The sequence below is a fragment of the Corvus hawaiiensis genome, chromosome 5, assembly GCF_020740725.1.
Source record: "Corvus hawaiiensis isolate bCorHaw1 chromosome 5, bCorHaw1.pri.cur, whole genome shotgun sequence".
Taxonomy (NCBI): domain Eukaryota; kingdom Metazoa; phylum Chordata; class Aves; order Passeriformes; family Corvidae; genus Corvus; species Corvus hawaiiensis.
This window is the reverse complement of record NC_063217.1, coordinates 29,405,832-29,432,418: the sequence shown is the minus strand read 5'-3', so window position 1 is coordinate 29,432,418 and position 26,587 is coordinate 29,405,832. Positions and strand designations below refer to the sequence as shown.

The window sequence follows — 26,587 nt, the reverse complement described above, 5'->3', positions numbered from 1 at the left end:
AAATTTCTCATGTTTATGTGAACAGCAGCCAGAACCACAAGGTTAGGACTTCTAAACAGAATAGCTAAATTCCATAATGATAATATTATTGTTTTCTGAAAGCAGTGTTTCCCTGCAAAGACAGCACATTGTGTCAAGCCTGAGTATCACTTTGAGCAATATTTTGCCACCTCTTCATTTCAGTAGATTCTTCTCCAGCATTCTCAATCTGCTGCATGCAAAGCAAGTTTATACTTTTTGGCAGGATGAATCAAACAATTTGCTCGGGGAAAATTCCAGATTTTTTTTTGTCTTTGAGTTAAATGCCTCATATCTTTCTAGCCTGAGAAAAAAACAAAAAAAAAAATGAAACCAACCACAAAACAAACGAACTAAAAAACCCCACCCAGCCACCACCCCTTCCTCTCTTGTGGTGTGGAAACAAATTTCTGGTTTTTAAGTGTAAATTTTAGGTTGAGTAGTCTTTACAGTGGTGTATTTCCAACCAAAACCAATAGAAATAAAGACACAGTTAGGGGACTGTGTAGGAAGCTAGCTTAGTAACAGCACTGTCATCCTCTGGGTGTGTAAACTGGCGACAGTCTTGCTCGCCATGGTGAACGTAGCCCCTGCCACAAAGGAGGTCATGTCTACTCTGTTAGCAGACACTCAGCTGCTTCACTGGGCTTTCTGTACACATGCAGATTAGATGAAATAACTGTTCTGACATTTGTAAACCTCAGGTATCAATTTAACATCAGTTAAAGTGAAGATACATGCAGTGGCAATGAATCATTTGGGACTCTGTAGGTTTTTTTGAATGAAAGTGAAACTTAACCTATTTCATTGATTTCCAAGGTATTTTGAAGTGATATTCTGTCACAATTACTCTAAACTCAATTCAAATTCATCAGGGGATCCAGCAAATTCAGCAGCTTTGTCAGAATCCCAATGCAAAATATCAAGTTGTAATGTAAAATGAAGTACACACTTTCCCTGGGTTTGACCTTTGCACTGTAGATTGTTCATAACTCTGCTATGGACAGACAGATTTGTGTTTCTGCTTTTCTAAGATTTAGTTAAGTAACCTTCACCTCTATCTTCACCTAAAGATCATGTAGATCGTGGTTTATATTACTATTTTATCTATACATATCATTTAATTCTAGCAGGAATCATTTAATTCATGTTTTGCAATGCCTTTGATGCAGACTATGAAAATCCTGCTAATGGAATCCTAACGAGAGAAGTCTCTGTAAAGTCTGAAAAACAATTTAGTGACTATAAAATAAAATGCTAATTTGGACATTTATATTTCCTACTTATTGGGCACAATGATGCAATTGTAACATCTTTGCATCCGTTTCTTGAGAAGGATCTATAAGGATATTATTTCAAGTGAGTTAATGGAACTTCCTATTTTCTAATTTTCTATTGTGAAAATCCATAGAGGAAGCAGTAAGGGTTTTTGTATTCCTGAATTTTGAGACAGGTTAGTTAGCTAACTTCTGTGTTAAGTCTCTATATAAAAGGGAAAGGGAGGAACTCCTTGAGACCATTATTTAATCCATCTAACTGAACATCTTGCTTTGAGTTGCACTTTTGAGGGTCTGCTCTGTCTCCTTTTTCTATGGAATATAGGGAAATTAGCTGCATGAACTGGGTGTTTGAGGCTGTGATGTGAATACCCCTCATCCTTCTCCCTTTCCAGTCAGAGGATCTTTGATGCTGTGATCACTATTACCATGATGTACCTCATGTGTACCAAGAATTTCCAACCAAGACAGAAATCTCTGCTATGAATTAACAAAACAGAGTTACACTAATGACTTCCACAAAGAAAAGAAGTTGTGGTTATCCTCAGCTGGAAAATGGCCTCTTTGAACTACTTCTCTTCTGTTTCCATCACAGATTAACCCTCATCATTTGTATTTGTACAATCAAATTCGTTAAGTTGGGGTGAATATTTTGAGGAGTATTTAGAATCAGTAGCTGTTTTAAAAGTATGTGTATCGAGGTAATGATGCATTTATTCCAAACAATTGTGCTTTTTAAAAAATTTACTTGCTATCATGGATGTGTATTAAATATTTGTATAACATATTTTCCTAATAGTACATCAATACTCAGTAAACTGGTTACACAAAGTAGTATTTTAAAAAAAAAATTCTGCTTATTATTCAGTGTGCTTTCTTGGCAAATTAAGAAACAGAGCTTTCAAAATTTAAGGTCATTCTTTCCAACTAAAATCATTTCAGATTTATCAGTTGTATTTTCTGCTCCATAGGAAATAACAGAAGATCGGGATCGTTCACGGCTGGATTCAATGGTGCTGTTAATTATGAAACTGGACCAACTTGACCAGGATATTGAAAATGCTCTCAGTGCAGGCTCTTCTCCATCCAGCACCCCAACATACAAACGGAGGCATATACCTGTAAGCCAGTTTGCTCAATATTTTCTTGTTATTCTAAGTAGAATCTTTTTACTTCACCTTTCTCTTTCAGTCTTCCCATTTGTCAGCTCCTTGGTTTAGAACTAAAGCTCTTTTCATAAAGAATTTGACTTGTATTTTTGTTTATATATATACATGTTTTGAAGGCAATAATATTGGCATCTGTTATTTCCTCTTGGCATCCTTTCATAAATGAGAGCTTCAGAACTCCCAGGTGAAACAGAGGGGGATCATCAAGATTCAGAAAATGTCTGGCTCTCTAATTATCACTTACTGTAAATGCAGAGTCAGCACAGACTCAGGATCACACCAGTCTCAGAAGACAAGTATGTGTCATTTGACATTACATAGAACTGAAAGTAATTCTGAGCTACACGTCTTATTTTCTGCTAGTGGGAGACACAAAATCCTCTGTCACTCAAAGTAAGATTCTGGACAGAACCTGAATTATTTAAATTAGGGGCTTTTTAATTACTTAAAAGGATCTTTCTTTGCAGAGAGTAATCCAAAAGGAGATGGGACAGCTCACAAACATAACTGATGCATTCTTTCTTTTCTGTAAAGTGTTTACACATATAACTGAAGAACATGAAATGGCTGATCCAAGGTATTCTTGTGCAGGCTTCCTGTTAATTTCACCCACATGTGCTGCAGCTGCTTTTCAATTCAAGAAACCTGAGAAACACTGCCCCAAGATCTCTTGACTAACATTCGTATCATTTGTTTTGGTTAGTGATATTTTCTTTTAAATAACAAGGAATTTCTCCTTTGAAAGCCAGGCATCATTATTGCTAAGTGAGTGATCTGTAGGTGAGAAAAGCTGTATTTCAGTGGGTTTGATCAGCTAAAAATTATGTAATATGTCATTTTTAGAGGAAATCACATAATTTCACTTTTCATTGTTAAACATTTTCCTCCTGGATATCAATGTTCTCACAGTGCCTCCTTAAACACTGATGACACAGGAAACCTGAAATACAATGTCAACATCTGTTCTCTATATCTCATCAATCCATGCCAGCATTTTAGCTAATTTCTTGCAGCAATAAAGGGAGTGGAGGCAATGTGTATAAGTAACCCTGCATGATAATCAGAGGTGGTACCACTTACCATGCTGCAAAGCAGCCCTGCAGAAAGACAGCTTGCATCAAACATGGAACATATGCTACTATGGACAATGACTTCCTAGGAATTTTTGAACCTTTGATTGTTATGGACCAGAAGATCAAAAGATCTTGTTTTCAAGATATGTAGGTATTGAGTTCAGGCTCATATTTAATTTATAATAAGAAATCATTTGAGTAATGTAAAAACCTGGGTAATAGGGCAAGGATCATGGTTCTGCACTGTGGCAGCATAGCTCTGCTAACCAGAAATTTCTGAGGGCAGCTGTAGCCAAACTGACTGCTGCAGAGACTGTTCCATGGCTCTGCTGCATTTCCCAGTGCCTCACATTGCAGTCAACTCACTGGCAGGAAATATGACTCAAATACATGGTCCTACCTAGAGCGCAGCTTTGTGCCTAATTTCTAAGCCTTTTCAGAATACCACACACTTGTGTACATGGCATAGAGGCGCCTGTCTAAATGGCATCTTTGGTTTTGCAGACCAGACACTTAACTGGAATTAATGAATCAAAGGGTGCTGTATCTTTTCAGCTCAGGAGCAGAACCCCTGAGATGTCTCTGCCCCGTATTTCACCTATTCTAGGAACCTGGCATTAGGCAACTGAGACGTTTTCTGCACAGAATTTTCTGGGATTTAGAGTTCAGGGAGGGTTTTGTGTACTGTATAGCTGTATTCATGGAGGCTGTACCTCAGCTAATAATCCTGACAGTATAGGTCTGGTTTTACACATAGCCAGGTCTTTGCCAGACATGCGTCACAATTTATCTGCAAACAGTATAGTCCCCTGCTCTCACTCTATGCAGTAAATCAAGCATGTGCTAAATTTTTACTTCCTCAACAATAAAACATGCTATATATCTTCCTTTTGTTTCTCAGAAAGAGGAATGTAATCAGTGTCATTAAGAGTAAGGACATTTTAACCAGAAATAGTATTTGGCTGATAAGTGTCTGGTGATTCAAAAAAGCTAAGGAGCTGTACCTCTGAATTGTATAAACTGCTGAATGGTGATGTCATTTCATCTGCATAATGGTTAACAGATGTTCACTAGCTTGCAGCGCTGCAGAGACAGAAGGTGGGAGCACACAGGAAATACTGAATATCAGAGAAAAATGTCAAACTTCTGCAGCCCTTAACTGATTTTTCTTACCTTGCATTCTACCATTTAGGGGAATTATAGCTTTGATGTTAGTAGTGATTTATAATTTCAGAACAGCAGCTAATGCAAAGCACCACATTGAAAAAGACAGCAAGCATATATATTTAAGTGAGCTTGCCTAAATATTTCCATTATTTAGCAGAACTATGTTTTTATTTCACATTCACAAAAGAGACTTGCAATATTTTTCTACAGGATGTTGAATCTGGTTCTGAAAGTGGAGTTGATGTTGCTTCAGTAAATCACTCACAAACAAACTTGTCTTCTAACATCCATGCTCCTGACCTAGCATCTCCCTCTTCAGTAGCCAGCTCTGGAGCTAAACCAAAGGCTGGGGTGAGTGCAAAGGTTATATTTTTTTAAACTTCTCTCATGATTCCAGATTGGAAGTGAAATTTAAAAATAGTATACTATTCATTACTTGGGTTGCACTGCAGAATGTGTGTGACACTGAGGAAAAAAAAATGCAAGTTGTCTCAAAGGGCCATTTTAGTGGCAAATAATACTAGAAGTTTCACATTTAAAAACACCCTATTAACAGTTGATTATTGAAATTAGCTGAGTTTTTATATGAGAAAATAATTTAAAGGAGCTATGCTCTTTAGAAAGGTAAGTTTTTCTGAAGTGGTATCACTCAGAACATTTCCTAAATCTCATGAAGGATGCAGCCAGAGAAAAATTGTGGCTGATTTATGATGTCCAAACCCAGTCATCCTAGTTCTCTCAGAGGTACCTACTACCCTACTGGTGTGAGAATGTCATTCTAAGGCAAAATTTGGCAAGTGGTTCCAGACTCTTAGGATCAGAGGGGAGCCTTGGAGCAAGCAGACACTTTTCTGCAGGTCCCAGTGCATGATAGGCAGTGAGGAAGGGCTGGCCTGAGAGCTCAGATACGGCAAGGAGCCTCTTTCTATATCCATTCATAGATACACATAACTATGAGAAGCATGGTTCTTTCTTTTGCTGTTTTCCATCTTCTGAAGAATTCTTCATAATGCTTCAGCCATCAATATGTGCAGAAATGCTTGGATGTCCTAGAAACTCCTGACATGCTATCTGTTCCCTCTTGAAGTTGCTGTTTCCACTGCCTCAAGAAGCACAGAAATCTAGACTCCTCTAAGCTTTGCCTGTCCTGAAAAGTCTTAGCATAACTCCTGCTCCATCTGTTCACTTATTGAAAAGCTTCTGGTAACCAGACCAGCAGAAAATCTGGGATAAAATATTAAAATAAAAAGTGTAGTTAGCATAAATATATGTTTAGAACAAGTCTATAAAAAGTAAAATAGAGGCCACCTGTCATTTACTGCACTGCAATAATAGCAAGTTAACTAATGCCTTTGATTGTGGCTAACAGAAGTTCTAATAAACATTTACATTTGGGATTGTTCACTTGTACAAAAATAAATTCACTTGTAATTTATCATCAGTGCATAACTATAGCAAATAGAGAGCTCTGCACTCTGTCACTGCATACATAGCAGAACAAATTCTCAAATAAGTACATATGTTAAGCTAGAAGGTAATATTCCATTTTACCAGATCCTGAGAAGCACACAGACACTTTCTCACTTTTTAAGGTATTAAACATCCCTTTTAAATGTTGGCTTCTTTGGTAATATTTGGGGAACTCTTAACACCTGGCTTTGCAGAAGCATGGGTCACTTCCTATAATATTATGTGTTAATTCAGCTTCAGCAAGCAATTATTTGACTTTTGCTGTGATTAACGTATTATGCTGCATATATATGCAGTTATTTTATTCTATAATTTTATAATTTTTTTATGAGTGAAGTTAAAATTTCTACAAACATAGCTCTCTTCTAAAGCTTTGCAGGCTGCAACTCCTCACACTCTGCAGCAATCCACGTAGTGATGGCCTCTGAAAATCCACACAGTGTGGTGTTCTGACTATAAAGGAGACTCTAGGTTTTAGGGCTTGGAGAATTTTCTTTTGTTTTGGTTTTGTTTTTCTGGTTTTTATTTGGATTCTGTTTGGGATTTTTTTGTCAGACTAGCTATAGGAATAAAATTTTTCTGCATTTGAAACTCAGGGAGCTACTTTTTAAAGGTAATGGACTGTTTCAAAGATTTTACTCCCTTTCTGGCATTTGTAACTGCAGATCTTCAAGGATTCCAGATGCTTAGTCTCCAGGGACAACTTCTTTTGTTGTATTTATTAATAGTATGTAAATAGGAGTACAAGGGCGATTAGTTACATTACGGAATGATATGTGGTATTTTTAAACAAACTATAGCAAACCATTTACCACATCAAAATCAGACTGTAAAGCTAAAACACCACATCATATGCAGACTGGGGAGTGGGAATACTAAGGCAGGGCAGGGAGATATGAGCTTGGATCTAGTTCCTGATAAAGAACTTGTAAAAGGTATTACCTACACAGGATATAACTTATAGATAGAAAATTTGTGTACAGACAAACTACATCCATTCATGTTCATTCAGCTTTCTATGGATTTAGTCCAAACGATTTCAAACAGCATCACAATGTGTTGGGATATCCATAAGCACAATTTGGTTTGATAATCCTAGTGGAAATGATTCACTCCTTGGTTTATGGAAAGCAGGACATTTTAAATTTTCATGAGTAGATTTTATGAAATGTTAAACAAGAATTGTATTTAAAATTCAGTATCAATTACAATTTTCTCTGCAAATTAATAATAGATATTATTTTAAATAAAATTAAGATTATGTGTGTATATTTTCATGCATAAGTTATTTAATATTTCATGAAGGTTCACTTCTGGATAGCCAAATCCATTCCTGTGTACAGTACATACCCATATATATAAGCATACACCTGCATGCACACACACACACACACACACACCCCCTGAACTCCTTCCTGAATACAGGCATGACAAGGAAGGACAGGATTCTCCACAGAGCATTATGGAAAGGCTTTTCTGTGATTCTGCAGGGTGCATTATGAGGGCCTTTGATATGCAGATGTACTTGGGATTTCAGGCTTGTGAGAAGCATACAGCTGACTAACCTCCATCCTAAATTTAGGATGCCACCATTATATCCCATGGTCAGGGTGAAATAGCATCATGTGACCAATAGGGTGTTTGAGTCACAAGTGGTATGTGTTTGGAAAGGTGCATATATGGACAATCCTTTCGAAAGTAAGGATTAATGTGACTGAACAGATACATTTCCCACATAACTTAGGATGGGATACTAAGAAATGTTTTTGGCATCGTTATATTACTTATGATTACAGAGTAAAAAAAATTCATGCTTCTATAATTTGCACATCTTTATGGTTTGGGGGTTTATTAATCAGTTTCCAAAACAGACAAAGATTTTTGTATATTAACACTTGAGGATATACATTTGGTTAGCAGTAATCACATGAGAGTTGAAATCAGCTTAAAAAAATAAGAAATCAACAGTCTTTTGCCCTTGTGGCCATGAGAAACACTGGGAAAAGGGAGTGTCTTGTCTGGATTTGGAGAGAAAGGAATGTAAATATTCTACATGTCATTGCCTTCTACAAACCAATGCTATACATATGGACACTTAAAATATTCTTAAATGTAAAGACGAGAATTTATTTATTTTTAAATTTGGTTTGATTATTATAGAAACAATATGTGGCTACAGTATTTAAAATGTAATTTAGTAACTAAAGGCAAGTTGCCATATCCTTCTCCAATGTCCAGTTAAAAGCTAACCACTTAAGGAAAACTTGAATCAATTATCATTGTCCTTTTTTTTTTTTTACTTCCTCTGTACAAAAAATTGGCTAAAGGACAACAGCAACTAAGGCCTAAAAGTTGTGGCCAAAACTTTGTCCTTGAACATCTGCTCTGTAAAGTGTTTCTTTTCTGTTCAGGTAAAAAAAACCCAGCCATGATTATTTTCTACTCCTTTTTTTGGCAGTCTTATCCCTCCTGCTTCAACAGTCCCCAAGTTAACCTTAATCACACTGTACAAAGGTAATCAGGCATCTATTATCACCAGAATAGCTGGTACCTAGGAGCAGATTGTTTTTCAGATTAGCTATAATGACTCATTTAAGATGCATTCAATTCTCACAGTGATTTAAGACATCAGTTATGCCTGCAAGTATAAAATTACCTAGTCTGTCTGAGCATGGGAATGGGCTTCAGGCATAGCTGCTGGTATCACTGAAGCCTTGGATGAGCTTGAGTCCACTTTCACAAGTCTTGTTGCTGGATTGGGAGAAAAACTTGTGTTATCTAGATGACAGATTTGCAAATGTTTAATCTATATGCACTAAAAGAATTTAACCAAATATGCTTTTGATTCATATTATGTTTTAAAATTTGAACTTTTTAAAGAAAGCCAAATCATTCTGTGAAAAATAACTTTGAGATTTGTAGAGTAAGAAAGAGTTCGAGTTTCTTGCTAATTAACTACACTGGTTTTTAATTATAAAAGAAGCTAAAATTTATTGTAAGTACAAGGAAACCTCTATTTCAAATTAAATATTCATGAAGGAGAATTATCAGAATTATTTCAAGGGTTTGCAATGTTCACATTTCCTATTGCATTAGTTTTTATAGTAAATTTGATGAACTATGAGGTATACATACAGAATATGTCAGTGCATTTGTGCTGACAAATCTTTAGCAGGGGGTCATACAATTTGCAAGGTGATAGATTTTGGTCTCTGAATCATACTTTTATGTAATATTTGCTTATTTGTCAAAGTCCTCATATAACTTTTCTAAATTTTGCTGCCATTTTAGTATTCCTTGAATTCTTATTTTACTCATTCAGGCAACACTGAAAGTTATTCTGGTGAGCATCAAGGAGAAAGACTCTTACTGTCCAACATTAATTCAAATAGTGTTTCTTTAAAACTTGATAATTTTTATGAATGCAAGGTGAGTAAAGACTTCTCAGGACCTGATCAAGTTGATTAATTTAGTATTGTTTTTCATATCTATGCTTAAAAGAAAGTGTTTTAGAAAACAAGGTAAGGTAATTAATTATGAGATTAACTTTTCACACAATCAGAATTTCATTTGAATTCTAACAGCCTGTTATTTTACCCTATAAAAAGTAAAATACCGTGCAGTTACATTTGCCAGTCATGTATAAGAAAACAGCAGGATTATGCTGTATTTGTTATATGAACTTCTCAAAAATTTTCTTTGACTCCATCTTGCTCCCCAAAGGAATCTGAATTCTGTTTGAAGTATCTCTTCCTGTGTTAACCCTAATTGTACTTCTTTTTTTTCCTTTTTTTGCAATAAGAATATGCTACTCCTACAATTTGAACCAAAACCACTGAATCCAGTCATGACGTCTTCGACAGGCATCACCTTTGCTTTGGTCAGGGACAGTTTCTCTCTCTCTCTCTCTTATTCAGTTCCTCAGTATTGAATCCTGAGTGACCAATGTAAATTCACAGTGCAACAAAAGGTTTGAAATTTTATACAGCTACAGTATGACCCAGGAAATACATATATTAGGCAATCTGCTCTGGGTTCCAAGTTCAATCCCCCAAAAATATTGGGAATCTAAATAAATACCCAAATTCTGAAGTGCTAAGCATGAGAACTTCTGAGACTTTCCAAGATGTCAAATTATACATTGCATTTCTGTCTCTTCTTGCAACTTTTTTGTTTCAGCCATGCTTATATACTGGGGCTTTTTCTCATGTTTTCCTCCTTTTGTAGAGTAGCTGACACTGTCTTCAACACTGTATCCATCTGGTTGTGTATGATTATCATTTTTTATAAACTGAAGAAAAAGTATATGACTTCTTCAGCATTAACGTCATTAATTGTGCTGTTAGTAATGTCAAGTACATTTTTTCACTGTATGCTGCCACCTGGTGTCTTGCTCTTTTAGAAGAGGGGCACCAGGGGACATCAAGCACTTGGACACAGGCAGATTTTTTTGTGCAGAATTAAGGCATTATGCTGCAGTTAAAAGGTTTAATGACCAAAATTAATTGCCGTAAGTTTGTAGTCTATTTTCAGTTTCTATTTAGAAATTACACATTGTAACTTTGATAACAAAAAGCTTTGACTGAAGAAAAAAACTGTAAGCGAAAATTTGTAAGTCACTTATTGACTTAGAAGTTGTTCCCAAAGCAGTGTTTGTATTGGAAAACGAAAGAAATACGCAGACATCACTTTGCAAGTGGGAAAAAAGATTATTTTATCTACTATGCATGGCTAAAATAACCTGTTTAGTTATTTTCACCCCTTTCAAGCAAGTGGATGCTTCTCATGACAGCACACTTACTGCCAGGTAAGTCTCCTGGCAGCCTTCTGTCCTTCTAGTGGTTTCTATATATGCTTAAACTGTCTCATTTACTGGAATCTTCCAGGTGAAAATTTTAAGCAAATGACTTCTTCTAAAAGCTGTTTCCAGCCATTAGGTTAAAGGGTTAACTTAAATATTATGGTGATGGTAACAGTGGGTGGACATTGATTTTCCCTTGGTTTGAGACAAAGAGCCTAAAGAACTTCCAAAGCATAGCAAATAGGAAATTTTAGATGGGTCTGTAGAGTCTTCAAACTATGTTGAATACTCTGTTTTATCATACATAGTCTGATTTTGCAGACTAGCAGTGTGGAGGACAGGGATTCAGCCTACTACATTAGATATAAACCTGGGAAGGAGGAAAGCAAAATTATACCATGTGTAAACTTAGGTGTATCTGCACACTGAAAAACTTTTTTAATTATTCTTCATCAGTAAATCTTCTCCTCTTGTGAAATCAACTGTAGAAGGCTCAGTTTCTCTAGACATGGTAGAATGTCAGAATATCAGCATTTTTTTTTTAGTTTAACAACTCTGATAGAAACTTGGTTAAGTCTAAATTTTTGAGTTTGCTGGGCTTTGCTTCCCATGACAATATGTTCTGAATGTCAGACGCGACGTGAAATGTTCCCATTTGTTCTCCAGTTTTATTGCCTCATAAGTTCAGTTCAAGTCTGTCTTCTGTGCTCTTCCATACGGTTTGAGTTGAATCCCTACCAAGTTTCCCTTTTTTTCCTGATGTTGCTTAAATATGTTTAACTGTATGTCAGTATGAAATTTTAACTCTTTTTCAGCACCTGCCAAGAAAAGCTTACATATTTATTCCACTGGGTTTTTTAAAAAAATAATTCGCAAATTTTCCCTGTCAGAATGTAATCTGTAGACTGCATTTCTGCATTGAAGAATTTCAATTCTGAGATGGAGTATGGCATTCTTGTTGCATGCATGTGCAAAGATGGGCAAAATTGTTAAATCATTTTCAGTTAGAAGCCTGTGAGTGCAAAACTGCTGCAATATAAGTAAATTCCTTCTTAATTGCAATGGCATTAAGAACTTATTTCTCTGAAGAAAAACAAAATCCACAAAGCACTGAAGATTTTAATAATTTTTTTGATGTTTTAATTGCTACAATGCAAAGGGGTATACAACACTTGCAAAAGTGATCACCACAGATACACAGGAAGTAATCACCACTTAAAAACAAGGGACAATCTTTTTTAAAGATTCAGTCTGTGAAAGTTACTGATATTTTGGAAGCTAAAAGTAAATTGGCCTCAAAATGTGTTTAGGCATTTTTCTGGGAAAAAGTTTATAACCCATCAAAAACAGCAGATGGAAACTTGTGCACATTATCATCACAGTCTTATTGTCAGTCATGCAATGAAGTCCCAATGCAGGATTTGCATTTTACTCAAGAATCACAGTCTATCATTGGGATTTCCATGTTTTTATACACATCCTCTAATCTGCTGCAGGTCTGAGGAGAGGAAAGTAGTCTGGATGGATCCAGTACAGCCACAGACATACTCTGAATCATTGACAGCTGTACATGGAAGCCCTTACTGGGCTATTTCTCTTATATGGAAGCTCTTTCTCTTGCACTGAGTTTTATCTCAATATAAGTTCTCCTAGTGACACATGTCTTCTCTGTTTCATGCCTAATAGAGCCTTTCATAGCAAGTAATAAATGCCAAACATTTCTGGGAAACTGTCTAAAAGAAGGAATCTGAAATTTCCTGTTAAAATTTTACTGAGATATATTGCATCAGTTATTACATCTGTACAGCTCACCATTTTTAGAATTCCACCTCTTTGAAAGGAAGTAATTGGAAGATATGGTTGGGGATAAATTACACCACATGCAGACTAGAATAAGGATTTTAATGATGTAATTCCTTAAAACAGTGTTGAAGATCTGTGCTAAAATGAGAAAAGTGTTCTGTGGGAAAGCCTTTAATAAACACCATAGAAAAAAAAGTGTTCATACATTTGTGACTGTTTCCATCCTGTTCGGTAATAGTTCAAGATACCTTCAAAATCACTCGGAGCAGATTTTCACAAAGGGTCAGTACATCCCCTTGCTGGACAGTATGAAGGGATGGAAAGCAAGAAAGCTTGGAGACTTGCTGCAGAAAGCTAGGTTACAGATTTAGTGGGAACTGGGGATAAGGGGCTTTAAAGTTGTGAAAAACTTGAAATTTTTGCCAGCAGACCAATAGGTGACAAACGGCTGCAACTTTCTACAGCCCAACAGTGTTGCACAAGACTTTCAGCTGGGACAAACTGTTGTTGGAAGATTAATTGTTCATTAACTCATAATTTGCCAGGGCCACCTTCAGTTTTAGTTTTGGATAGCTCTATGAAGAAGTCCACTGTATCTCTATCAGACTCTGTGAGTGCTTATTACATCTCTGAGGACTTAGATCACTGGGAGAGAAGCAGTCAAAATAAATAGCACAGGTTGAAGATCATCTTGTGACTGAGAGCCCTTACCTTATCCCTCAGCAATTCAGGAGAAGGGAAAGATAAGAGTGTTTTGAAGATGGAAAAAATAGCGTCATTTCAGGAGTTCATTTGTAAGGTAATTCTTAGGTTCAGGGGTGCAGTTGCTTTCTGTCTCCTCCTTTGTGTGATTCAAGGAGGAGGTTCAAACTACCCAGCTGTCCCATGCAGTACTGTCATGTAAAGCAGGTGAGATGCACAATGATTGCAGGCAATCATGTGTGAGCAGCCAAAAAACTACTGAGAAAACTGCTGCTTTGAGTATCTGCTGTGCTAATCTCCAAAGTGATAATAACTATTAGTGTCTATTTAAACTAATATTAAAAAATTGTTTTGGCAAGATAGGAATTGTTCTATTTATTATAAAGTAGTGTTATTGTAAAACTGTTTTTAAGTAATCTTCTACTACTCATATCCAAAAGTTTGGTGCTTGATGGGACTTTGGCCGATGTTGAGATGTTATGAAATTTAAATCCCTTTTGCCATAATTGTGTATATAAAAAACAGGAAAGATAAGAATTATTTTTAAATTATGATTTACTTTATCTTAACTATGCTCCTGAATCATTAGTGTATTTTTTCCTCTTCCTTCTTTCTTTTTCTTTTTCTTTTTTGTCTTTTTGGGTTTTTTTGGTTTTTTTTCTTTCTTTTTTCCTCCTTTTTTTCCATTTTCTCCTCTATTCCTTCTATTTTCTTTGCATTTTCCACCTTTCTGACTTTTACTCTGGCTCTGCATCTTGCCTAAAGTCACTATAGTTACTTACACCAAATTGTACCCACCCTGCTCCAAAGTACAGTTTGCCGCCCGCATATTCCATGGCTGTCTTTCACCAGATCAGTCCCCATAAGATCACTGGGATGGTTGTGCAGCAGCAGTCTTGCTCATTTCTATAAGCATTTGAATTTCTTCTTTTCTAAAATACAGCTGGACATCAAGTCTACCTGTGAGTTGAACAAGGTGGAATATTGGCACTTAGTGCAAAGATAGGTATTTGATGTTTTCCCAGCCATGGACTGAAGACCAGGGCCCCCGGGGGACAAGATCAGCACTAATAATTGTTTATGCTGTCAGTCTTGTTAGTATTGAATTCAGACTCCACAAATTCATGTCTCTGCTTGCAGTTGTGGTTATTTTAAGCATGATTTGGGGGGAGGAGAGGGTGAGGGGAATATTGTGTATTTAGCTGAAGAGAGAATATGCAAAACCTCAAGAAAGAAAAGCTGTATTAAAGGGGAAAGAAACAATGTAATATGTAAATACGCTTTTTGGTGAGAATTTCCTGTGTTTTATCTAAGAAAGAATTTCAGGCTTGAATCCAAGACAAATAAAGGAGCACAGAACCAGGGAATGAAGACAGAATTTGAGTTAGAAAAACAGTGACAATAGTTTAGTCTTTCTGCCAGTAGGTGGAGAGCACAGGAAAGTAGAAGCATGCACATAAAGAAAGAAGGAAAAAACCTTGCATCAGCTTCTTTAAGGGAGTGAGAGATGAAAGAAGAAAAAGGCAAGAAGCAGGGTGGGGGTGGGAAGAGATTGTAAACCAGGAGGAAATTGGGAAAAAAAAGGATTCTGAAAAGAAAAGAGGAAATGACAATTCCTAAAGTATCAGCTTGGTCAAATCAGTTTGCTGGCAGCATATAAATGATTATCTTCTTTTATGCCTTGTACACAGTATTCTTTACTTCTGGAACGTGGTTGGAAAACGTGGCATGAATAGTTTGTGTTACTGAAATGGAATAAATCCATGTCTGCCTTTTCAAGTACTTTTCCAGACATAGACATGCTGTGAGTGACATCATGGAAAGCCATTTCTTTTTGTCCTTTACATATACCTCTTGTAAGGAATTTTCTTCCTCCTGAGCTCTCCTTCTTCCTGTCTCTTGCACTTTCTGTCTCTCTGTCTCTCACTCTCTTCCATCTCTCACTTCTTGCTCGCTTGCTTTCCCTTTTTCTTTTCCTTTTCTTGTCCTTCCTTTTTCCATTTTTTTTTTTTTTGGACTTCAAAGCCAGGGTGGAAGCAAGGAATTTTGTTAGCTCTCTGTTTAATAGTTGAAAGAGCATGGTTTGGGGTTTTTTAATGCACAAAATTCCTCTCAGTGAGACATGCCACACATTCTGATCTCTCCCCTTCAGGCAGTTACACACTATTAAATATGGGGTTGGAAATGACATGTGTCTGGAAATGCAGAAATGAAACAATCTTCCACTTTTTGCACTGCACTATATAATGAAGGTGTTGTAAATTGTTAATTGAATGGCATGGGCTTCTAGTTAGTGGGACTTTCTATAAATAGAAACTGTACATTCCAGTATGTTGCCGCTTTTTATTTTCTTCAAACTAACTGAAGAACCTTCCTATATTACATAGAGATCAGCAAAGTTTTTAGTTTGTCTGTTTTTACTCCCTAACACACAGCTTGTGCTCGGAATTTTTTTCTATTTACCTTCTCTTACTAAATTGTCCTTATGATATTTTTGTACTAGCCCTGTTTTAAAAGAGAAAAAAAATCCAAACAACCTATAATAGTACTTGATATTCCCCATATTCTATCACTCAAAAAATAGTGAAATGTGATTATTGTATTTTAAATAATACTGCACACATTACATAGAAAATAATAGTAAAGCATTGCCATGAAGAATACAGAAAGGCAAACACGGTACTGCTTGAGATGGAAAGATAGGAGATTCTTTGACCTTCCAAAGTTATTCTGAAGCTCTGGATTTCATCTGTAAAAAGACAATACTGTATATGAATGGCACCAGACTGGGAAGCTTATTATCCCACAGCAGTTTGATAGGCAACAAAAAAACTACACATGGGAGGCATCTGGTGAGGAATTATAGGCTACTGAGTCTGAAGACTGCAATGTGAAAAAAAGTAGGGTTTAATTTCATAGAAGGGAGAGGAGTAGATGATGGAATTAATCACTCAGTAGTGTGTGATCCTTCAGAATGCACTTTCTTTGCAAAGCCTTCACTTTTAGTCCAGCATACTTTAACTGCAGTGTTATAGCCCTAGGAGTTTGCAACATACCTTACAAATATCAATGAGTAAATGCAAGATTATGTGGGATTAAATATACTAATTAAATTGAAATGTGATGTGTTTCAAAACACCTCAAAAATTGACTGAGATAGGTGTCCTCGGAAGCCTGATGGAACTTTCAAATAGCAATATTTTAAATTTAAAATATTTAATATTTTAAGTATTTAATATTTAAAATTCTGAATTTGCTGCTATAAATTCAACAATTCAGTATCTGATTGGAGAATCCATGGGGTGATAGTTTTAAGGCAGATAGCAAAAAATGTGACAGAAAGTGATAGAGCCAATTTCATATCCAGCTTTTGAACCATTAAAACAGAACTGTGTTGGCTCTTTGTGGAGCTTTGTTACACAGTCACATGCAATTTGTCTAATTCTTCTTTTGCTGCTTTGCCAATACAAAAGCTTTGCTGTTGCCAGCACTGAGTGATGTTTCAACATGCTTAGGGATTTCAGGGTGTTTTAAAACCTCTGTATTCTTCTTAGAAAAGGAAATAATCTTTAACAGGTTTCTCACGTAGTTTAGCACATCCAGTGGATAATGTCTTGGAAATACAGACATTACAGGGGAAAATCAGAGCATATGGATTCTATATTAAGAAAAGATAGACATTTAAGGTTGGGTTTTTTTCTAATTCAGAGAACCTATCTACCTAGAAGCCATTTTGCACTTCAGAAAGACATGTCATTGTCAAATATTGTCAAATATTGCCAAGAAATAAAGGAGTCTGGGGATTTATATGTTCTCTTCCTTGCACTTTTAATAAAGAAGAATTTATAATTTCTTCCGAGGGCCTAAGTTCTGCCTTGAAAGCAGAACAAAATTTTCAGAAGTCTAATTGACTTTATGTTAAAATTTCTCTTCTGTAAGCAACATAAACATTTGGGAGTCAGTGAGGTTAGGCTTATAAGTACTTCCAAAAGTATGTTGCTCTTTTCCTCTATTTCTTTTAATGTTCCAAAGATATTTTCACTTTTCTGAAGTAGTTGTTCCCTTCATCCATCTGAACACAGCACACAGTACTGAATTCAAAATATAGGGTTTTTTCAGTCATGGGCTGAAGTTTGTGCATACATAGAATGCAGGTAGTTTTTCAAAGTGCTACCACAGAAAATCTCTGATAATGTTTCCCTGTCCCACATGATATTTATACCTTTTTTTATTTATTTATATAATTTTTTCTCCTTTTTTCTTTTTTTTTTTCCTTTTTTTTTTCTTATTTTCTTTATTTTTTTTTTTCTGATGGGGCCTTTGACACACCTATTGGAAAATATTTAGCTGATAGATGAGATTATTTGCCAAAGGAATTTTGAAGACCAAGAACATTTGAAGAGCAAGACCTTGAGTCACTGAGACAGAACCGATATGTCTTGTAACTTTATTCAGAGTTTCACAATCCTTGCTAAACTGCAAGATAAGTGCCAAAGGCAACAAACCAGCAGGAGCCAACTCAGAATGTGCCAAAGTTCATAGAACAGTTGCTTCAGGCTAAAGTTTGTTGACCCTTAATCACTCGGGGTCATCAGTGGTTCTGCTGCAGGGCCCTGCAGAACGTGAGCTCGATCAGATCTCCCGCTGCTCCTGCCCAGGCTACCGGTAGGGTGGAGTGAAAGCCGGGATACACGAATTCCAAGGCAGCATTTCATCAGTGTCTGCCTGTCAGAATGCTTTTTTGGACTACCATCCTTCTGTAACACATGCGTTTTCTAATTCTAAACTTCCTTAATCTCTTGCAAATGGTGTAGGTGGAGTTAATCACCACGTAGGCAAAAGATTCCTTCCATTTAACATACCTTGTATGCTTTTGGTACTGTTTTGTCATTGATTGGTATTCATGTAAGCACATACGTACACAGTTTAAGTTTAAAATAATTTTTGTTAAGTCACAGTGATAACATTGTTGAGAAATGCCCTTTTCCTGTTAAGTCTCCTTTGACCATTCGTGTTACCTTCAATAACTGCATTACAATGAGTATGTTACATTGCTGCATAATCCCATAAAAGATTGTAGAGAAGCAACTGGCGTTTCACACTCTAATCTTGCAACAAATTCACCGTGTAAGCATACACTGACAAAAAACATGCTTCTGTCTTGTGGTCTGTAACAAGATATCGAGTAGTAGCTAGTAACAAGTAATAGTTAATGTAGCAATAATGCCATTCATGATATAGTAAAACCTTTAATGTATATTTTTATGAGCTGTAGTATACATTTGGACAGTTCACAAATTTTTACAAATACAATCTTTATCACAGTGATAGAACTTTAGAAAATTTCTCATTCCTTCAAGATAAAGGCATGTCAGTATAGACCATGAAGAACATATATTGCATAAAATGGTTTTGAGAATTCTTCAAAAGCTCCAGAATTGTCAGTGTTTCTCATAATCCTTTTACATATGAAAGCAGAAAAAGAGAAAAGAGTCATAAGGGCATACTGACCCTAGGAGCAGCAGTGTTTTGAAGGGCCTGACTATTTGGGAAATGGATGATCCTCTTTGAGAGGAAAGTGGAAATGAGGAAAAGGGAAGGATAACAACAGTTCATGTTTCACTAAAAATAGAAAGACGAAACAGTTCATGAAGAAGAAAACACCAAAATGTTCTATCCCAAAAATACTCTATATTTGTAAGGCTCAGGATTATGAGAGCCTAGATGCTTCAGAAAAATAGTTTTCTCACAATTGTGAGAAAAGCCAAAACACAGGAGGCTGGAATCTTTCACACTCTTCCTCATAAGGATCATCCCCACATACATCAGCAAAGCTGTCTCATTGACTGTTCCAAGTGCTTTCAGTACTGTACTCTTTTGCTGGGGTATCTGAAAATGTTTGATATCAGTCAAGATCCCAGGGTTCCCAGAATACTTACAACGTTATTTATATGACACAAACGATCATTTTCTTTGTACTCCCACATCAGTCTGCATGAGGATTGCTGCTTTATGCTGGTTACTTTCCTTCTGGTGTATGGGTAATTCTTCTGCCCTGTCTGTACAGGATCTTGCACAATGTGGTTGTGGTCCAAGTCTGTGGCTTTTGAGTGCTTCAGTAACACAAATAATGTTGTCACTACTTAAAATAGGTTTGTGAAGTGTAAGCATGTCTGATCTTTATGAGAACTAAAGCAAAAATACTACCAGGCTGCCAATATCACCGCTGTTCTTACTTCTTCAATTGCTGCAAGTATGCTGTTTAATTTTGGTAACAGTTCTATTTCAAGAAGATTTCAGTCTAAAGGTAAGGCAGTTCACACTAGGAGACAGACAAAAAAAATCACAGAATTATTAGTAAAACATTCTTAAAAATGCTCTCTCATTATCTTGTCTTCAACTAACAATGGGCTAGGGGCAACATTTCACATGGGAAGGGACACTTATAAGTCTTTGGGGAAATAATTGCTGGATGCAATGATTGACTGTATTTGACATGATAAGCCACTGAACAAGGCATCTATGAGCATGTTTGTGATCCAGGAAAGAAGGCATAATGTGAGAAAGAAACAAATCAGCATGGTCACAGTCTGTCAGAGTTAAGATCAGAAGCAAGTAATAAAGGAATAGCAATGAAGGTGCTGATTTGGACTGTGTTAGGTGAAATATGAAGATGATGACTGATAATTTCCATCTGAAATTGGTGAGTGTCAACCATCTCTACAAATGAAAATCAAAACCATTTTAGACAGGAAATACAATGAATAATTTATACTTAATATTATGGAAATGGCATAAATAAATTATATGCAGAAGTATCATTTGAGAAAAGCATGTAATATGTAACTATGATGAGAAAGTGTATATGAAGAATTAAGTAGAAAATTTAAATGCAAGTCTATTTTTATTAATGCAGAATAGATTGAGGAATTTATAAAAAATTTTTTTAAAAGTCTACACATAATTTTTCCTAGTTTGGAGGGGTTTCTTAAAGATTCTCTCTTCTAGCTATTAAGGAGTGGATTTTATCATTAATCTATGTGAATAAATTATGCCTTTATCTTCTTCCACACATCATTGTCATCTTCTAGCAGATAGTCTTTAGGATTTACTTGAAAAAAAAGGCACAACTTTGCATTTCCTGCTGTCTGGTGATCTTACAGTATTATTAGCAGATTTTACCCCAAAAACACCATCAATACCACCTTTCAAAATGAGAAATTGACTCAGTTCTTCCAACCAGTAAATCACCTTCCTGTGTGAATCCACATGGAATATGCAACTTCCATAAAATGCATGGGAAATCCTTTCTTAATTCCTGTTGAGGTCTGTGTGGTCCTCTGAAGTTCCCACAGAAGTTGTACAAGCTTTAAATCTCTCCTTACTGTTTTCACTGAATTCTAATAGCTAGAATCAAAGTAGTAATTATGCTGTTGCTCTGTTTTTGTCTCATGGGTTGTGTATGTGCGTGTACAAAGTTCCCACTCTTGCAAGCATTGGTGCAGCTCAGCTGTAATGTCCAGCACTGGGAACTCTGGTGTTTACCAAGCATTTCATTTCCACCTCTTCAACAAACACATTTGCTCTGCCAGTTTCTAGATACTCTGGAATTGACTCTCCCTCAGCTAAATAAGTTTTTCCCAACTAGTGCAGCTGTCCTTCCACTAAAAGGCTGTACTTGAGGAAAATTTTACCAGTTCTGCCTGTGACTCTCCCAAGTCTTGGCCCCATCAACTGTTCATTAAAACCATACTGAGCCCACTGTGCTAGAGAGCTGTGTTCCTCACCTGCAGGGGGAATTAATCCAAATGAGAGACATTTCATTGATTTCTGCTCTACTGCCTATTTTATTTTGGACTAAAGTAATTTTGAAAGATTTTGGTAATTTCACTTAGAGGTAATAGGTAAGTTGTTCACACCAAAGGTTGTATAACACATAGAAAATAATTCCATGTAATGGGATCTTAAATTACTTTGAGAAAATTTCTTGCAAGTAGAAAAATAGAATCATTAAGGCTGATCATCTAAGATCCAACCATGAGCCTAACACTGCAAGTTCCCTCACTAAACCATGTCCCCAAACACTACATCTATATGCTTTTGCAACATCTACAGGAGTGGTAACTCCACCGCTCCCCTGAGCATCCTGTTCCAATTCTTGACCACACTTTCAATGTGGAAATATTTTCCTAATATTCAATCTAAACCTCCCTTGGTGCAACCTGAGGCAATTTCCCCCCATCCCATTGCTTGTTATTTGGGAGAAGAGGCTGATCCCCATCTTGCTACAGCCTCCTTTCAAGTAGTTTTGGTATCAGAAGCTGTATTATGTTACTAGACATTTTAAAAAGAGGTTCCAGATTGCTTTTAACCTGGCTCCTCTAACTGAGCACTATAAAGGCTAATTAATTGTTTTATGACTCCTTTCTATAGCTGGCAGTAGGAAATGGACTTTGTCTTGTTGGATTTGTGACTTAGGTGACAGAAGGCTTTCTGAGCATAAGGCAGCTCAACAGTTCACTTCCTTCCCACATGAGGTACAACATGACACAGGCATGTCATGACCCTTCTTTGAAGAGGTACATTCAATTTGTTCCCAGGCACCGAAGTTGGTTCTCAAACTTTATTTCAGTAGCGGCTTGTAAAACTGACAGGGCAAATAAAGCATCTGATGAAAGTGAGATTGAATTGACCAAAGAAACATCAATTTCTTTAGCATTTGAAGTCAGAATAAAACAGGGAAGATAGTCTTCAGTGATCTAGGAAATGATTCAGTGCTTACCAAGTCAAGGAAATCTTCCCATTGATTTCTCTTAATTAGCAAAATTACTGTGGCAGACCTGTGTTCAGGGTTTTACATGGGATCATGATCAGTCATTACTCCTGGAAAAGTTCATTTATCCACAGGTAATTCAAATTAAATAAATACAGATGGAATTGAGGTCACTTTTGTCACTTCAGAAGTAAATACCTTTATAGTATATCATATCTTTCATTCCTGGCAAGCACTTGGGAATCAGCCCATAGTAAGTGGTTTGATAACTGTATGTAGGAATGTGGAAAAGATATCTAGGAGTGACTGGCTTTTAAGTCTTGCCAGCAAAGGCGTAAGAAGATTGATTAATTTGCTACAGAATGCAATTAAAAGTTCAATTTTGTATGACTTTAATAGCAAAAGGATAGTTAATTTTTACACCATTTACAAGAGAAAGTTGCAGATCGGAATCATCTCAAGTCTTTAAAAAATACTAGGTTATTTCCTAGGAAACAATATTGGATCCATCTTTCCATGTCCTTGGAAAGATGTGACATGGTTTCAGAAGTCTCTCTTGTTCCAGCAGTTCCCATCCACAGTAATTTCTTTCTTAGGTTATGAAAAGGTCAAGATTTGTTCGTTAATCAGTATGTCGGCAACTTCTTTGCTTTAGTTTTTCAGGAAAATAAGAACTAAAATAAAAGCTCACATTTTATTTCATCACCTCTAGGCTTTGGAACAGAATGATTATCCCTTGCTAGCCAGGGGCTTTTAAAGGACAAAAGGCTGGCTATACTTTTCTCTAAAGCATTCATCACAAATCACGAGAAGTGAGATACAGACCAGAGAAGCCAGGGATAGTATGAAGACTCTCTTGAGTATCCAATTTCATTATTAAACAAATCTTCAAGAGGACTCTCTTCACAACTACTAGAAATACTGATTTATTTTTCTTTCCCTTCATCATAATGTCCTACACAAAATTTTATTTCTTTTCTGTATCTGGCTTATTTTATTTAATTTACTAAATTAACTTACTGCCAAATACTTATGACCTAGAACCTGAATCTCTCCTGAATATTTTAGTTTCCTAAAAAATACTTCATTGAAATTCATAGTGGATAATTTCCTGTAAGATGTAGACTAGCTGCTGTCTTCTACTTTGCTTCATGCAATTTTTGTGAGGGAGGGAGGGAGGGAGGGAGGGAAGGAAGGAAGGAAGGAAGGAAGGAAGGAAGGAAGGAAGGAAGGAAGGAAGGAAGGAAGGAAGGAAGGAAGGAAGGAAGGAAGGACATTGAAATCCTTTAAATTTTACAATACATGAGTATGTTAACTTGCAAAAGAAATAGGAATATCAGGAAGTAATAATTTTCAGCACTTTCAATACTTTTTAATCAATGATGGTCTGAACAGTATCTAACTGCTTTCAGAACATATTGATTTTTCATGAAAGCCAGAAATCTGTAGCTGCAGCAGCTTTTCTATAGCTTCATATGAGAGAACAGAGTTGATGAAGATAGAGGCTATCCTGAAGTCCCTCTCTAGTAATGAAAAAGTAAGTCAATCTTTTGTGATATATTTTCCTTAGTCTCAACTTTCTCATAACTTTAATATGGAATTTCCAGCATAGGAGAAAAAAAAATCAGGAAAGTTGCTGCAGTGTATTTGTTAGTATGCCAGGGTTGTTTCTATGTATATACGAACATTATGGTTTTCTCCAGAACTAGGTGCTTCTAGTGCCAGTATTTCAGGACTGCTCTGTTAGGAATATTCAGGTTTCATAACACACGTACCAATCAGGAGAGCAAGTCCTGAAATATATGGTATTTTGTGTGGTGTTTATTAAGCTGAAAGTTTGGATTGTTTAGTCCTGTTTAAATGTAGCTTTGAAGCTATGTACACTTGTAAATACTCTCACATTCTCACAAACATAAATTAAGTTTCCTCAGACCACTTGCAAACACACAGAAATTTCTTTTTACTACTTATGGCAACACCATCTCCTTCTGCTGCCATTATTTGTTTTCTTGATGTCCGTGGAAAATACTTCAAGACAATCTGTCACATCTGCAGCAACTGTAAGTGTATACTTTGAGCCAACATCTTTTCCCTGCTTGGATTTCAGGCTTGAATTTATGCATTTCTTTGATGTCTTCACAAGAAATTCTTACACTTCGTAGGACTCACTGCACATAGCAGGAGATATATCAGCTTCCAAAAGTTCCCATCCTCTGCTTTTTGGGGAAATCCTTGAAATCTCATTGCTTCTAGTTTTCACAGAATTTTATCTTTTCCTCAGACTCGGTGAAGAACTGCTCCTCTGTGTTCGGCAGTGTTTGGCATTATTTTCTCAGCCATTTTGTCCCACATCTAAAAGGGGCATCCAGATTCCATTAGGAACCCAGAACAAATTAGTTCCACCTCATTCTAAAAACTCTAAGAGATAAGATGGTTTTGAACTAGATACCTTGGCTAAAGATGTCAGTTTTAATGGCTTGGCAATTTGAATTATGTTAGTACAGACAGTTTTCAACCCATTTCACTGTCCGCTCTTCCAGCTCATGCTTCCAGCTTTAAAATGAGACTGCTTTGGGAGACACTGTAGAAAATCTTATGAACGCTAAGGTATGTTATAATGTCTGCTCTCTTCTTGCCCATGAAGCCAGTGATTACATCTTGAAAGACAAATCAGGTTGGTCAAGGATGATTTGTTCTTAGTTAATTGACGTTGATTACTCCCAGTTGCCTTCCTGTCACTCACGTCTTTGATAATGGATTCCAAGGTCTGCTCTGCGATGTTTTCCTGGTCTGAGATGGGCTTACAAGCTTAGAGTCATTGCTTTTTTACCTCCTTTGAATATAGGTGTAAGTCTTTCCCAGCCATCAGGAACACCCCACAGCTGTCCTGGTTTTCCACTGATGCTAGTGATCCTGCATTCACATCAGCCATCTCTTTCAGCATGCCTGGGTAGATTTCCTTTAGTTTCACAGGTTAGAATACATTTAGTTTCTCTAAATAGTCCCTAGCCTGTTGGGTTCTCACATCTGGATGTTCCCATATGAAAAGTAATCAGAGTGGTGCAAATTTTCACTAGACTAGAAATACAAAACAATGGAGAAATAGGCATTAGAAAGGCAGATTGAAAAATCTTGATCTAATTTATCTGTAGGTTAGTTTATCACGACTATCACCACATCACTTAAAAAACAGGCAAATATAAATAAAACCTTCATTCTATACTGTTGTTTTGAGAGACAGCAAGTTTTGCAACTTGCAGCATACACAGCCCATTCCTTCCTGAACTGAGTTCAGATCACAAACACTGAGTTTGAAGGCCTAAAGTACATGGGTGGTCAAGGGTATTGCATTCCCCTCTTCTTTCCAATGAAAAACAAGCGCTCATACAAGGATTGGTACAGTGTTGTTTTGTTTGTTGGTTGGCTGGTTTATTTTCACTAAGTCATATTTCTGCTTACTTTGCTGCCAAGACACAAGAAATAAAGAGGTTTTTTTTGAAAAAGATATCTACCCTTCCTGAAGCCAGCCTGTAATTTGAATTTACATGCAAAACTAGGGATTAAGGATGGGTGGGTGGATACAAAATTTTGTATTTATCTTACTCATACAAATCTTTTCACAAAACCTTTTTCATATGAAATACAGCTATTTTTTCATAAATCTACTCTGCCAGTCAGCAGACTAACTGCTTTTTAAAAAGCACCTCTTCTTTCCATGTGATGAAATGGGATTTGCAGCCTTTTAGAGTTTTTTGCACTATTGTAGCGGTCAGGAATATTTTCAAATGCATGTGAAAAATTGGTTCTAGAAGAGTTGAGTGTGAACATAAGATTCAGTCAAAAGTGTAATGGCAGAAAATGCTTCGTACTTGTAATAGTCCCTCTTAACTAAAATACAGAATAATTCAAAGTCTCCTTCCGGAACTGGTATTGGTATGAAAGCCAAAAGTGTACTTGGACTCTTGTGTGCTGTTTCCCTCTGCAAAGTTTTGAAGGCTTAGAAACTGTGAACTACATTTTTGTAATATGCCACGCAAAGTTTGGGAAAGTTGGAACAATTCAGGAAGAAACTGTACTAGTAAGGCATGATCCTGGGGAAACACAGGAAATGCTCAGCACTTCACAGAATTGGACCCTCTTAATACTCTCAGGGTCTGCAGTGCATCTGTCTGCAAGCCTGAGTGAGATTTTCATGGGAATAGCGTGGGAACACAGACATCAATGAGATACTTCTCTGCTCAGAAACCAAAAATAAAATTCAGAACAAAATAAATAGTGATCCTGAAAGAAGAGCAATTTTAGAACTTCTGGAAAAGGAAGGAGTTTAAAAGGGC

General features: G+C 36.4%; 1 protein-coding gene across 1 annotated transcript in view; it reads left to right on the top strand.

Annotated features, from left to right (window-relative positions):
* Positions 1–26,587, top strand: part of DLC1 (DLC1 Rho GTPase activating protein) — a 203,789-nt gene that overhangs the window by 35,108 nt on the left and 142,094 nt on the right. Inside the window, exons 2-3 of the mRNA XM_048303347.1 lie at positions 2,267–2,416; positions 4,915–5,055. Of these exons, the coding sequence (XP_048159304.1) occupies positions 2,267–2,416; positions 4,915–5,055 (291 nt within the window). The remainder of the gene's footprint in view (positions 1–2,266; positions 2,417–4,914; positions 5,056–26,587) is intronic.